General features: G+C 37.4%; 1 protein-coding gene across 1 annotated transcript in view; it reads left to right on the top strand.

Annotated features, from left to right (window-relative positions):
• Nucleotides 1-15047, top strand: part of LOC136810287 (mitochondrial potassium channel ATP-binding subunit-like) — a 36912-nt gene extending 21865 nt beyond the window's left edge. Inside the window, exons 16-18 of the mRNA XM_067066856.1 lie at nucleotides 13690-13740; nucleotides 14448-14485; nucleotides 14893-15047. Coding sequence (XP_066922957.1) covers nucleotides 13690-13740; nucleotides 14448-14485; nucleotides 14893-14967 — 164 coding nt within the window. The 3' untranslated portion in view covers nucleotides 14968-15047. The remainder of the gene's footprint in view (nucleotides 1-13689; nucleotides 13741-14447; nucleotides 14486-14892) is intronic.
• Nucleotides 15048-15404: the final 357 nt, after the last annotated feature.

Here is a 15404-nt window from a genome sequence, read left to right as displayed (position 1 = left end):
TTTTTATCGGTCAAGCAGTGCAAATAAGTGGAAATCATGGGTTGCGACGTGTTACGACCGCTGAGATAACTTTTTTTCATTCATGAAACGTCAAAATAAAAGACTCGTTCATCTGTGAAGTTTGTTTACTCACCTGTGTTGGGTTTTGACTCCTAAAAAATCCCCCTTCCATTTAAGGGCTCTGACCATAGTGACATTTTAATATTTGCCACGTACAAAATAAAGATTTCTATTTGATTTAGCACACGTAAAAGTAAGTAAGTCTGCGACCACAGTCGGAGGCGACCCGAAGGCTCCTCTTTCGATAGCTACTTACCTGAAGGTAGGGGAGGGAGCCACTCTTTCTCCGTGGATTACTCCACTTACCCTTGATCCTTCTCTTAATTGCTGAGCATCAAGCAGAGAGGCATCAAGTTCCATTTTGGAAATCTTTGGTATGACCCGGCTGGGATGTGCACCCACAACCTTGCGCACTGTAGCCGGATGCTCTACCACTACACTACGGTCGTACACAAATCTGTGGCATGTTATACATTTTCTGTTAGGCCAATTATCCTGAGTCTGAAAATTTAAAAATCGAAATGAAAAAGATTGACGAAGAAGAAAAGAAATTCAAACTCAAAGAAGGTTTTTGAAATATTGATAGTGTCGAAACAGTCTAATATAAAGGGTGGTTCAATGGGCGGTTTAATGAGATTACCGAGCCCTCCATCTGAACTTACTAAATTTCATGATCAGATAGAGTAAATAAAACAAAGGGGAGACGAGTGCAGAATGAACTTTGACAAAGTTAGTTCAAAAAAATAATCTTTAACATAACCAGCTCCTAGAATTACAAGAAAAAAAGTTACACTTACATTGTGAGAATAAATTGATGGTTGCAATAGCTTCACTTGTCTACTTGTCTACTTACAAAGAAAATTCGACCTTCATATATACTAGGTTCCTACTCCTGAAATAAATTTTAATTGCCTGATTACATAATATGATTTGGGGTTAATGGCGTTAGCCTTAACATTACAAAATAACAAAGTCATAAAATAAAACATAAGGAAGGCTTAACAGAAAGGTAATTAAATCGGGGGCTTGAAAGTAGAGGTACTGGTAAATAGCCTTCTGGGGAGCAAATATAATTTGATATTGACTTCAATCATTTGAAAATGGGGGAAATGGGGAAGGTGATAAATGGCTTCCTGAGATTATGTAACCTCGGGTGTCTGCACGAATCCAAGGGGAAATTTGGTGGTGTGTTCAGAATTTCAATGAAACACGACGATTGCGACGACTGACGGAAAAAAATAAGCGACGCCGTCTCGTGGAACTGGATCTCCAATGTTTCTTGCACCTTTCTATCAAATTTATTCTCCTCTATTTTACCCCAATATACTTAGCTTGAAAAATTATATTGTCACTAGACATACTGTATTACAATTTCTTTAAATAAAACACTAAATTGGAGCGTTTCCTTTTAAATTAAAAAAAAAAGTATATCCATAACGTTCAATAAACCGCATTAAAATAGGGTGGAAATTCTTTCAAAAACTTTTGAACGTTTTATTTCCGAATCGAACGTTATTGCATCCGAATGCTCTTTTATTGCCGTATGACGAATAAGTGCCGACTACCCCAGGGGTACTTAATTTAAAACTACCAAAAGGGCGGAACTTGACCGTTACGAGGTGAAAAATCAGCCAAATTTCAGTGAAAAATCAACCCATATAGTTATCTTTTTCGAAACTTGGCCAAAAATAGCGTTTTGTCTCATTTTTAATGTGCACCTTCTCTTCTATCGAACCTTAAGGCCGGTCTCCACTTGAGCGCGCTGCAATCGCACCTTTTGGCTTCAATTCTTTTTGCTTGGAAAAAAGATTACGTCATAAAAAATGTAGCGGGCCCTCGAAAAAAAAGTTTAACACATTTTAACTTTTTTCAACCGTTACGTCAGATCGCGCAAATGGAGTTGCTTCATTTTTCTTTTGACCAATAGCGTGGAAGCTTTGCTCGAAAAAGTGCGATCGAAGCGCGCGCAAGTGGAGACCGGCCTTTACTTTGTGGCGTCTAGAAAACTTAATCTTCAGGGCTGTACCTACAGACAGTTATATCCTAAGATTGAGTGACCTCCCCCTCTGGGTTAATAATATAAAAAGTCAAAGCCAGTCAAGTCAATTCAAATACGGATCAACTATTGTATACAACTAATTGCAATGTGACGTGAAGTTTATACTACATAAATTCAATACCAAGATACTTCAAAAGCGTTTTAGGGAGTTTTTCATTCAAATAATCTTCATCATAACTCTTTAAACAAGCGATTCGCGCTTGATGTTTCAAAGAGATATCAAACAAACCAACGTCCACTACCTCAAGTAAATGCGTAGGTGACTCTACAGGATTTAAAACCATTATCATTTCTCTCATACCCCAATTAAATCCTAATAATCTAAATACACATTCTCTTTGGTATGAGTATACTTGTCTCCCGCTTGAAATATCATAAACTTTAATCAAAGATTCGTAGTTCCTTTTTTCACCGCCGAAAATCATTGGAGGCGCACCGTTATTAAGGTTGTTATACACGCAAAGGTAAAAATCATTGAAGAACCGATGCATTGTGTATTCTTGAATTCTATAATCAAGCCCCACTTGTTGATGGCCCAATGAAAATTTCTTCAAATTAGTTGATTTATCTTGCTGTACGGAGTACAGCTCTACTTGCTGGTCTTGCCAAATGACCATAAAAACTGATTTCGATAGGTGCGCCAAGAAAGATTCGTTTAAGGTCAAATCTTGACCCACCCTCAATTGGTCTTCAAACACAGCATCAAGATCTTTTTTAACAAAGCCGTTTCCCCTGGCAACCCAATATACAAATAATTCATATCCTTTGAAATCATATCCATAAAGAAAAGTCTTTGGTCCTGTCCTTGCGTCTGACACTTGTATATAAAACATTCCAGTTTCAAAATCCACGCTAAATTCCTTGATCCACCAACTAGGAGATTCCAGATGATAACGCAATTTGGTTTGATGTACTACAATTCGTTTATAATTTGTTAATTTGTTATGGGAGTCGATTTTGATCAAATCAACAATGAAACTCTGTTGCCCAGTAAAAACTACCAAGACCAAAAAGCTTCCCAGTGTGTTTCTCACGATGTCTGTATATAGTATCTTGAATAGGTAAGGATAAGTCAAGGAAAGGGCTTTCTCTGTCTGCTCCTCTTTAGCTGTGATACACGATTCGTTGTGAGTGGAATCGAGCAATGGGGTTAAGTCTGTGGAGTAGATCTCTAATGTTTTCTTTTCGCCACCGGTCCAAAGAAACTCTGTATTGCTAGATGACATGCGCATTATTTGTCCAACTCGATATCCATTGAATGTGATATATTCAATAGGACGACTCCAATTGTTTAGCATATATAATGCCCCAAGTTGTTGATTTTCATTGTTTATGGCTTGCCCGAATCGTGGATTTCCATTTTTTATGACTTGCCTGAAAAGTTGATTTTCATTGTTTATGGCTTGCCCGAATCGTGGATTTCCATTTTTTATGACTTGCCTGAAAAGTGGATTTCCATTGTTTATGGGTTGCCCAAAAGGTGGATTTCCATTGTTTATGGGTTGCCCAAATCGTGGATTTCCATTGTTTATGGGTTGCCCGAATCGTGGGTTTCCATTGTTTATGGGTTGCCCGAATCGTGGGTTTCCATTGTTTATGAGTTGCCCGAATCGTGGATTTCCATTGTTTATGGATTGCCCGAATCCTGGATTTCCATTGTTTATGGGTTGCCCGAATCGTGGGTTTCCATTGTTTATGGGTTGCCCGAATCGTGGGTTTTCATTGTTTATGACTTGCCCAAATCGTGGGTCTTCATTGTTTATGGGTTGCCCAAATTGTAAATCACCACTGTTCAAAAGTGGATTTACATTGTTCCTGACTTGCCCAAATTGTGGATTTTCAGCATTTCCCTGGTGGTCTTCATCTAACGGAGACAGCGTCTGAATGACATCGAACAGGCGACATGAAGTTGGCTCGTACAAAGTTCGTACTCTTATTGGGGATTCTTTGTTAGGAGGTAGTACTTTCATTATGCTTTCATGTATTCCGTTGGTGTCCATATTGTATTGATAAACGGCAATCTCGTTGGTTCGTGGTGGAGTAATATCCCTGCAATCCCAATGGTCTCTGTCGTAGTCGCGTATAAAAGGGTTTCGGTAGATGCTATAGTGCTTGCCGGTGGAGTCAAAACCGTCCATGGTTCGCATTCTTCTGTTACCATAATCGAACAGATTTTGAGTGAATGGTTTTTGAGTTATTTTCGTATTGGAGGGTAGGAAAGATTGTCGAATGTTAACAACACTTCCTTCAATCTTTGACTGTGATAAACTCATTATTTATGTGATGTGTCAAGGTTATAAACTTGTTGTAAACCTAAATAAAAATAAAGGTAGAGTTTGAATTATAGTTGACTCTCATTAATTCGAGCTCGAACGGGAAATCTTATTCATTCGAATTACAGAGAGATTCGCATTCTAGAAAGTATTTTAGAGATGGTTTCTCCTTGACGAGGACTGTGAATTTATTTGAATTACAAAGAGATTCGAATTCTAGAAAGTATTTTAAAGAGGGTTTCCCCTTGATGAGGACTGTGAATTAGTTTGAACTACAGAGAGATTCGAATTACAGAAAGTATTTTAAGAGGGTTTCTCCTTGACGAGGACTGTGAATTAGTTCGAACTACAGAGAGATTCGAATTATAGAAAGTGTCTTAAAGAGGATTTCTCCTTGATGAGGACTGTGAATTAGTTCGAATTACAGAGAGATTCGAATTATAGAAAGTATTTTAAAGAGGGTTTCTCCTTGACAAGGACTGTGAATTAGTTCGAACTACAGAGAGATTCGAATAATAGGAGTTCGAGTAAGTGAGGGTCGACTGTATATACCTCATCAAATGTTTACTTTAAAAAATTTCACTATAAAAACGATTGGGATGTTGGTGATGTTGAATTTTCAAACAACTTACATCTGTTATTATGACTATTGATAAATTACGTCATGTAACCAATGCTTTCCTCAACTAGGTGTTCCATTGAAAGAAAATCTGTTACCTTAGCATTCGCTTCTAAAAGAGGCAAGGATCATTTGCGAAGTCACTTATGAAAATGTCTATTGTCTTATATTCATCAGATTAAAGCTAATTTTGATAATAACTCTCAATTACCTCAACCCATGGCGTTCTGAATTTAGGACGTCATGCCTCTCAGCCCTTACACTTTCCATGAAAAATTCAAATTTCGAAAGAAAGAAATCTATTATAGGCTAATCTCGAGCCTGTATTTTCTAATTTACTACGGTGTAGTCTCTTATACAACTTGAATGTCTCCTATACTCGAACAAATTTGTGTTCCTCCCCGTGCGATTTCGAGTTATGGAGACTCCACTGTACAAAAAATCATCAGTTTAGTATCACAAAATGCACACAATCAAAATCAAGTCCCTTTCCTCAAAACAAACTATCTTTTTCATAGAAATGCAATAAGCTATCAATCTAAAAGCATGATGTATGGTCGTTAAATTCATAATTAATTCAAGATTGTGGAAACACGTCATAAACCAATTAAGTGTCATTGGTTGCAGTTGAAGTTATTTTTGGATTTTAGTGTGGTCCTGAAATCGTCTCAATGGTTCTTAATCAATAGGGCGCACCGCCCTGGCTGGCCCGCTGGTTTGGAAGTTAAAAGTAATCTCAAAGGAATCCATTAGTATACATATACAGGTGTGAGATTTTAGTACCGACCTACACCCCTGCCCGAGGGCAGATACCGAAATTTACAAATTTACCAATATCAGTATTGAGGATGTAGAGAAAATAGTTACGGTATGTGATCCGTAATTATAAGGTCATTGAAATATTTTACGTGTTGTCTCAATGACTTTCTTTAGAGGACTGTGATAAACAAAATTAACAAAAGCACTAAATAGGCCTCGATTAGTCTCGATGACCCAAAACAATATATTACAATAAAAATATCACACTCCCACGCACGAGGGGATGTCACGTTCGTCGATGAATTTGATTTTCACTTCTTGATTGTTCTTGACTCGTGAGTGATGATACTCAAACGGAAATAGTTTATTGATAGGTCTTCGGAGAATTCCGTTACCGTATTTGTTTACAACGACGAGTTCGGCTCCGCGAACTTTACCATCTCTTCCTCGTAACAATTTACTCACTCTACCCTTCCTCCAATCATTACGTTTAACATTTTCCTCGTTGATTAAAACGATATCATTCTCGTTGATAACTTCGCTTGAGTTCTTTCGTGCAAGTTTCTTGTGTGTTTCTCTCAACTCGAGTAAGTATTCTGTTTTCCAACGTTTCCAAAAGTGTTCAATTGCTTGCTTCGTGTTTTCTGACAACTCAAAACTGTCACTGTTGTCATTTGTTGTATTTGTGTTACGTCCGAGACGTTTACCGTATAATAAATGATTCGGGGTGAGAGGTTCTTCTGTCAATTCGTCATAGATGAAGGTTAAAGGACGGTTGTTGATTGTTCGTTCAATTTCAATCAATAACGAAAGGAATTCATCGTACTTCAGCGTTTTGTTGTTCAAAGCTTTATTCAAACACGTTTTCACGGATTTCACAAGTCTCTCTGTAAACCCATTAAACCAAGGTGCTTTCTCGAGGCTAAACTTCCATCGAATTTGACAATTTGTAACAAAGTTCTGTACGTTTTCTGCAGTGAACGTTGAACCTTTGTCTGAAAAGATTTCTTCTGGGATTCCTCTGCGATTCATAAATCTCCTTAATACTTCAATGCACGACTCTCCACTGTAGTCTGTAGCAATGTCTAAGTATACAGCCCGACTGGCTTGACATGTGATCAATGAAATCCATACCTTGAACTTTTCTTTCGTTTTGTCGAATACATTATACACCAAATATGGACCGCAATAATCGATTCCAATGTTCTGGAAAGCGGCACCAACTTGTAGTCTAGACTTTGGTAAATCGTAAGATTCTGGATAACGATAAGCTTTACCACCATGTTTCTTGCAAATCGTACATTTGTAGATAAAATGACGGACGCGTTGACGCAATCTTGGAATTTGAAATTGGGATCGTAGTTCGTTCAAAGTTTCACGTTGGCCATTATGCATTACCTTGTCGTGGGCTTGCTTGATCAACAAATCAACAAGTGGACTGTTTGTAGGTAACCATATTGGATGCTTTGCGTCAAAGGGAATTGGAGCATTGTTCAATCTTCCCTTCCATCTGTACACTTCCCCTCCAAGGAAAAGATTTTTCTTCATTTCGTCTGGAATACCTCTTTGGGCATCCAATAACCATTTCTTCTTGGCTGATAGCAAATCATCAGCATTCAAAATATTCTGTTTGTTATTTGTTTCTTATTTATTTGTTTGTTGTTTTTATTTTTCCAACAACGTATGTTCTCCACAAATTTGAAGACATACCCAGTAACACGTAACAATTGTTCAAAAGACCGAAATCTTTGAACGTCAATAATTTCACCAAGGTTGGACTGAGCTTCAGGTATAGTTATCCACTCAGTCCCATCACTAATATTGAATGAAAGGGTATCCTTCTCCTCAGGTATATTTAGAAGATTAGGACCCTTGTTGACACCATCACTAAAAGGTTTGAGGTTTGTTCCCGTCTTCTCAGGTATAGTTAGAGGATCAGGGACCTCAGAAAATTTGTCACCGACTTTCAAACGAGGCCACTGAGATTCAGGCATAATTAGAAACTCAGGACCATAAAACCATAATTTACAACCAGCTAGACGTGCTGGCTTAGACCCCCGGGACGCAATGTCCGAAGGATTTTGCTTTGTAGCAACTAATTTCAGTTCAATCGAGAGAGATTCAAAATTTCGTCTAATCTCATCAGAAATATTCTTAATATATCTATCTTGTTTTCTCGAAGTTTCAATGTTCTTGACCCAACAGTAAGCAACACTACTGTCAGTCCATACAGTAAATTTTTCAAATTCAAAGTTCATTTCTAAGTGTCTCTTAACAACATTCATGAGACGTGATACAATAAGTATAGCTACCAACTCCATTCTGGGGTGTCGTCAACTTCTGGTCATCAGGTTTGGTTTTTGATTTCGTCTTGATTGGATTCACGTGTGACTTTGATGTGACGAGGCTTGTCTTGATATCACCATCCTTTGATACGATTCGTGTGTAGATACAGCAACCATGTGCGTCGTCAGAAGCATCTGAGAAGCCATGTAACTGAATTTCCTTGACATTTTGTTTAACACTCGAATAAGCTCTTTCGACTCTGATCTCTTGTGTATACTCAAAGTCTTTCACCAAATTTTGCCATTCACAAAGCAAATCACCGTCGATGGGCGTGTCCCAATCAATTTTACTTAGACACAATTTCTGAAAATACAATTTCAACGTTAACACGATAGGGTTTATCAGTCCTAACGGATCATAAATGGACGCCAATGCTCTCAACACATTGCGTTTCGTCGGTTTCAAACTCGCTAAGCTTTTGAGTTGGAAACAAAGTTCGTCAGATTCTTTGTCCCATGTAACACCAAGGACTTTCGTCTTACCCATCACAGTAGGGTTTTCGGTTTCTCCGTATTTCGATTGGAGTTTGGATTCAAGTTCCTTCGAGTTGGATTGGAATTTTCTCAGGTTAAACGATGCTTTCGATAAATGCTCTTTCGTTTTTCTCGACAAACTCTTCAGCTTCAGCAACAGTTCGTTTGCTTGTTGTCAAATCATCCACATGTAGCGATTTGATAAGGTTGTTTCTCGAACTCTGCGTCGTTTGCTGTTCTGATATGATGTTGTAGGGTGGCATTCAAAACGAAGGGCGATGCGTTTATCCCAAACAAAACTCTGCACATCCGGTACTCAACAATTTCGTTTGCTTCAAAGTTTTTAAAATCAATTTTGTCTGAATTTTTGAACCATAAAAATCTAGTAAGGTCTCTCTGTTCGTTGTTTAGTTTTATGTGTAGAAAAGCCTTTTCAATATCACCGACAATGGCGACTTTGTCTGTTCGAAAACGTAACAAAATTTCAAAGAGATCTGTATTCAATGGAGGACCCGCCTCTAAACATTCATTCAAAGAAAATAACTCATTGTTATTTGCCTTTGCACTCGCGTCATAAACAATGCGTACCTTTGTTGTTGATTTTTCTGGTTTGATAACAGCGTGGTGCGGAATGTAATGTGTTTTTCCAACCTCTTGATCATTTGGCGCTTTTTCGATAACACCTTTTGTTAACTGTTCATTGAAAATCTTTTGATAATCTTTCAATAATTGTTGATTGTTTTCGAAGCTTTTTGATAAACATTGAAGTCTTTTTCTACACAGTTCATAATTGTCTCCTAGCGACCAATTCTCCTCTTTGACTGGATATGTTGCTTCATACATTTTCTCTTTCTCGTTAAATTTTAATGAGTTCTCAAACTCCTTCACAAATTCACGTTTTTCGGTATCAAAGTTTTCACATTTTATTCCAAGACTTCTCCAAGTCCCAGAACTTATCAACGGTTTCAGATAATCGATCATTTTCACTAATGACAGCTTTCAAAAAACATGTGAGAAAAAAATTTCCGGACGAAATCTTTTCTTTTAAATCAGCAGGACCACTCAAAACGTATCCCAACGACGAACTCAAAGCAATGGGCTGGCCAGACTTGCCAGTAACAGCACCTTCAGTGTGTATAAAATCCCAATAAAAGTTTGAGCCAATCAAAATATCAATATCGATGGCTTTTTCATGATTTGGATCTGCCAGTTTTAAACCTTTCAAATGTTCAAAACGTTTTTGACATTCGACTGTGTTCTGTCTCGAAACGGGTTGACTGATTTCGGATACGTAGGCTTGCACAGGAACCTGTCCTTTCGAAGTTTTCACGTTAAATTCGACCAAGGGTAAGGTTTTGACGGTTTTGTTGTTTCCGAACGATTGGATACAAAGTTCCTTTTTTCCAATTTGCTTTAGATTCAGCTTTCGACTCAATGTGGGTGTAACATAACTCAACTGACTACCAGGGTCAAAGAAAATTCTACTTTCGGACGAACGATTTTTCTCGACATTTTCGATTTTGGCTTTGGCTGTTTGTAGCAAAAACGGTACACGAACTGCTTGCTAAATTCGACTGAGTATCTTCTGGCGTATCTTCCTCTTTCTTGAAGGTTTTACAAATACTGCTATGATGATTTTTTCGACAATGATAAAAATGCGCATCGATCTACAACTTTTACTATCATGTCCTATTTTCAAGCACTTGAAACATCGTTTCTGTTTGATGAGAAAATCCTTTCGACTTTCTGGTTTCGATATCTTGGAACATTGATAGGCTTTGTGTGAAGCGTTTCCACAGTAAACGCATGGAAAGGTACGGAACGGTTGTCTTCTTTTGCTGTCTGTAGGACGACCGGTACTCATTAGGTTTTCGTAATTTTCGACACCTTCATTCTCTGTAAGAAGGACCTTTTTCTCGAGCTTCGACTTCTTGTTGTAAGGCTTCGAGTAACTTATCGATTGCCCATACATCCTTTCCGAACTTTCTAGTCAACAACAATTTTATTTCTTGTGGTAATTTCGACATAATAACTGGTGCGAGCATAGGGCCGTAACGTTTCTCCTCCAGTCCGATTCCACGAAGATTTCTAATTTGAATTTCGATGTTGTTGTAAAGCATTCTCAGTTCTTTGATATCGATAAAGTTTGATGTTGTTTCTAAGTTTAACAATTTATTCATATGCGCACTAATAATTATCTGTTCGTCACCGAACCTTTCTTTTAACATTTTGAGCGCAATATCGTAATTTTCGTTAGATAATGTTATACCTTGGATGCAAGATTCCGCTTCTCCTTCAAGTAAACTGGTGAGGTATGTCATTTTTTCGACGTTGGTCATATCATCTCTCTGATGAACGGCACAATCAAATGTATCGAAAAATGTTTTCCATTTCAACGGATCTCCATCGTAGGGTTTCAAACTCAATTTGGGTAGACGAATATCAGCTTTCCGCTGTTTCTCTCGGGTACTCGTGACACTACTATCACTAACAGCAATTTTTGGGTTCTCCTTTGACAATTCACTTTTGACGGCTAAAATTAACGACTCAACTCGACGCTCAACTTTGGAACACTTCTCATATTGTATTCCCATTTGCTCTTCATCGTCTAATTCATCCACGATGTTATCCGTAATCTCAATGATAATTTGTAACTTTTTATTTAAAACTTTACAAGTGGTTTCAAGAGCGTTTTTTGTTACTTTTAGCATCCTTGTTCCATTCTTCGCACTCCAAAACCAACTTGTTAACATATGATGTGAGAGCGTTGCGCTTCTTGCCAAGTTTCTCAACATCAACCATTTTTCAACTTTTATTATTTATTTTCTTGTTTCGACTTTTTAATTTTTATGTTTCTCTTCTTTCTTACAATTTTTTCTCAACACTCACACACTTTAACTTTTTTCTTCTCTTTTTAATATGCGGCACGTGTGGACCATGAAATATTTTACGTGTTGTCTCAATGACTTTCTTTAGAGGACTGTGATAAACAAAATTAACAAAAGCACTAAATAGGCCTCGATTAGTCTCGATGACCCAAAACAATATATTACAATAAAAATATCACAGTCATTACCTGCGTTTCTTAATTATAAAATTGGCACTTAAGCCAGAAGATAAAATCAAATTAAGATTTTGATAATAACTTTTGCGAGACAAATTCAACTTGTTGCTCTACGGACAAATCGTTAAAAATCAAAAAGTATTCGTCGGGCGGTTGGTATAATAAAAATGAATTTCTAAAAATCTAGAGTGGGTAAGGTCAAAGTATTAAAATTGTGTTGAAACATAAAACCTTCTATTTTTCACCAATTTGAATTTTCAATACCGTATTGGAAACTCAATATTATCGATTTCTAGTTTTTGAAAAATCAGGGTCGTTCGGGCCCCGCCCGTAGAACAATAAATTAATTTGGTCTCGCCTTACATGTTTTTTTTATAAGCAAGTGTTTGCCCCTACATCAGGCTCGCATTATGCTTAGCATTCTATTGTTCTCAAACAATAGAGCCATTGTTTAGGTACCAAAAACTGAGCCTGCATATGCTTATAAACGTTATGCTTATAAAAGAAAAAACATGTATACCTAATTCTGATCGAACTGGAGTATAAACTTGGATGATGAGGATATGCACTGAAAGGCTGTTAACGGTATTGATTGATCATGGTATAGTGGATCCTCTATAACTCGAATACACACGCACGAGGAACACCAATTTGTTCGAGTCATGGAAGTTTCGAGATGTGGAGTAGGGTTTGCATGGCAATTGTTAACTGAAGGGATGAGAAAACTTGTTAGAGTTATAGAGACTCAACTGTATTCAGGGTCGAGACTCGTAGCGTACCAACCTCTAGATATTCTGTACCAGAGTGTATCTCACTTTTATCGCTTCGCAGTACACTCTGTGCGCGTTTTCTGTTTGATGAAAAAATTCCCGTAGGGAGACCTCTGCGATGAAGTATGATTTATAAATTGCAACACTTCTCTCATCATCTCCCCTCTCTCACCAACACTCCATCACAGTGGTCGGTTTGAAAAATGTCAAATGAGAAAAGACGATGACAACAGACCCTCTATGGCAATGAATTTTGAAATTAGCCGTAAATACTGAGTCTGTGTACAGACAAACCTCTAGACGGGCGTATTCAAATTGAATATTTATACTCTACCATCAGACAAAAGAAAAATCTTTTTTCTTCAATCATCACCATCATCATCTTTATAATTTTTCCAATAAGAAATCACATACTGAATATTCCTAAATAGAGCCAGTAATAATACTAGTACTCTTAACATGACTAGAATGAAATAATCAACCTTACTCAAACAGCCTATAGAAAAGGGGGTCTGTATAAGTTGTCCTTTATTGTTGATCTCAAAACAAGACCGACTGACTTTACCAGTCACATATTGATGACATGCTGCCCCAGCTCTTGCAGATAGCAGCATTACCATGAAAAGGACATTTAAACTTATGTTTGAACCGCCATTTATAACCAAATAATTTGTAGATAAGATTTCAATCACCATATAAAACGTCATTAAGACAAGCATGATATCTTTGACAAGTAGATACCATGGAGGTCGTGTTGTGATGTATTTTTCCACATAGAAATACTGTAGAACCAGTTCAGGGCCATCCTGTAGGTAAAATGTCGACAAAACCATGTAGTATTTCCATTCGTAAAGTGCGTTGTCTTCATGACGAGTGAAATAGTCTTTATTATTGTTTCCACGCTTCAATCCATATTTTTGAGAGTAACACTAGAGAAAGATTTTCACTATTCCCAAAGCCATAAATACAAGGATAGCTCTAATGACATGCGCATTATGGGTAATATTTTTATCCAGAATCCTTCCTGTTTCAAGCATCTATTGTGATGTCAATAGCATCCAAGATCATTTTGACCAGGATTAAAACAGTATTTCTTTTTTTTTGAATTTGGAAATTTTTTTACCACCGCTGCGACCATCTAAATAGGTCAGTGAATAATAAGTTAAAAACCATTGGAATTTTGAGTGTCTAAATGTACTAAAACAGTATCTATTTTGTTATGATTTGCACGAGAATAATGAATTTTCTTTGCTTTTCCATCATCAGGACGGACTGTGATTGTTATTGCGCATCGTTTGAGTACCATACAAAATGCTGGTGAGTTATATCAAATGACCTTTATTAACCCTGGACCAAGCTATTTCCGCCATCTTTGATCGGAGTTTTTTTGGAATTGGTACCCGAGAAGAAGCAATGTTAAAGATTAATGTCTAACAACATCATCAAAGGTATTCGAGGAAAAGTAGATCTAGCGCTCTCGATGCATTTTCACCGCTATTGAGTAGTGCTACCATTAGGGTACCACTTTCAAAAAAACTTCGATCAAAGATTTTGCTTGGCCAGGTTTGAGAAACTTTGTCCAGGGTATTTAAAGGTCAGTGGTTTATATCCGTACATTATTTCACTTTTTCTGAACTCACTGTCAAGCACTCTGAAAGTAATACAGTGGAGTTACTTTAACTCAACCTCTATAATTCGAATGTCTGGAGCAAGTTTTATGGTCCCTTCTTAGGGTTTTAGGATGATTTTCCTCAAAACGTTATAAGACTATTCATGATGAAAAAACACCATTCTTTTAAAAAAAGTGTGTAGACGACTAAATTCAGAGAGAGTAGAAAATAATGGAAGGGACAAATGGTAGCTTAGCTGGTAGATATTATATTACTGTACATGGATTTTTAACGACTCCAATTTACGCTAAGAATAAAATCTTCGTTGATAGTGAAAAAAAAATTGATAAAAACTGAGATTATCCGCTGTTTTCAATCGACCCCTTTTTTATTTTATACAAAATTTATTTTTAGATTTGATTGCTGCAATTTCTAAAGGAAAAATTGTTGAGGTAAGAATGAATGCTAGTTTGGTGCTCGCTTTTCTAATGGACGACTAAAATTCGGGCAAACTGGGGGAGGGGCAATTTTAGAAGATTTTGATTTTGGCACCCCTTATGAAAAGTAAATATTTATTCAAAGATAACGCGAGGAAAGCGAGCACGAAAACTTTTGGGTATTTTCTCTCTTTTTTGGGTATTTTCTCTCTTTTTGGCCAAAAGCTGCCATATCTAAGGTGTAAAAGAGCAAAGGGACGCCGAAATTAGTAATTAGAGGCGTCTTTTTGCATCCTTTGTATTTCGACGCCCCTATGAAAAACCTCCGCCCCTCTCTGCCACCACGGTACTGGATACTGCACTTCTACTGTCTACCGGTGTGTGTTCTGGAAGAGCTCAATATCATCCTACTTTTGTTTTAGATGGGATCACATTCCCAACTGTTGGAGAAGAATGGTTTATATGCTGATCTCATACGAAGGCAAACTCAAGGATGAGAAAGTACACTCATTATGATTGAGAAGGAGTGAACAAATTGATGGATGGATGGATGGATGGATGGATGGATGGATGGATGGATGGATGGATGGATGGATGGATGGATGGATGGATGGATGGATGGATGGATGGATGGATGGATGATGGATGGATGGATGGATGGATGGATGGATGGATGGATGGATGGATGGATGGATGGATGGATGGATGGATGGATGGATGGATGGATGGATGGATGGATGGATGAATGGATGGATGGGTAGATGAGGAAAGTACAAGAGAATACGGAAATAAAGAAATGGAAGGATAGACCGATGAGTGAATGAATGGATAAAGCGGAATGAAGTGAAGTGAAGAATTTGTAATCGTCTAAAGATACATTTCTCCAAAGATTACCATCAATTATGGTTTATATTTTCGTGAGTGAGGGGAAAAC

This window comes from Clytia hemisphaerica, unplaced genomic scaffold (assembly GCF_902728285.1).
Source record: "Clytia hemisphaerica strain Z4C2 unplaced genomic scaffold, Clytia hemisphaerica genome assembly, whole genome shotgun sequence".
In the NCBI taxonomy this organism is placed as follows: Eukaryota; Metazoa; Cnidaria; class Hydrozoa; order Leptothecata; family Clytiidae; genus Clytia; species Clytia hemisphaerica.
This window is presented reverse-complemented; position numbering and strand designations above follow the sequence as displayed.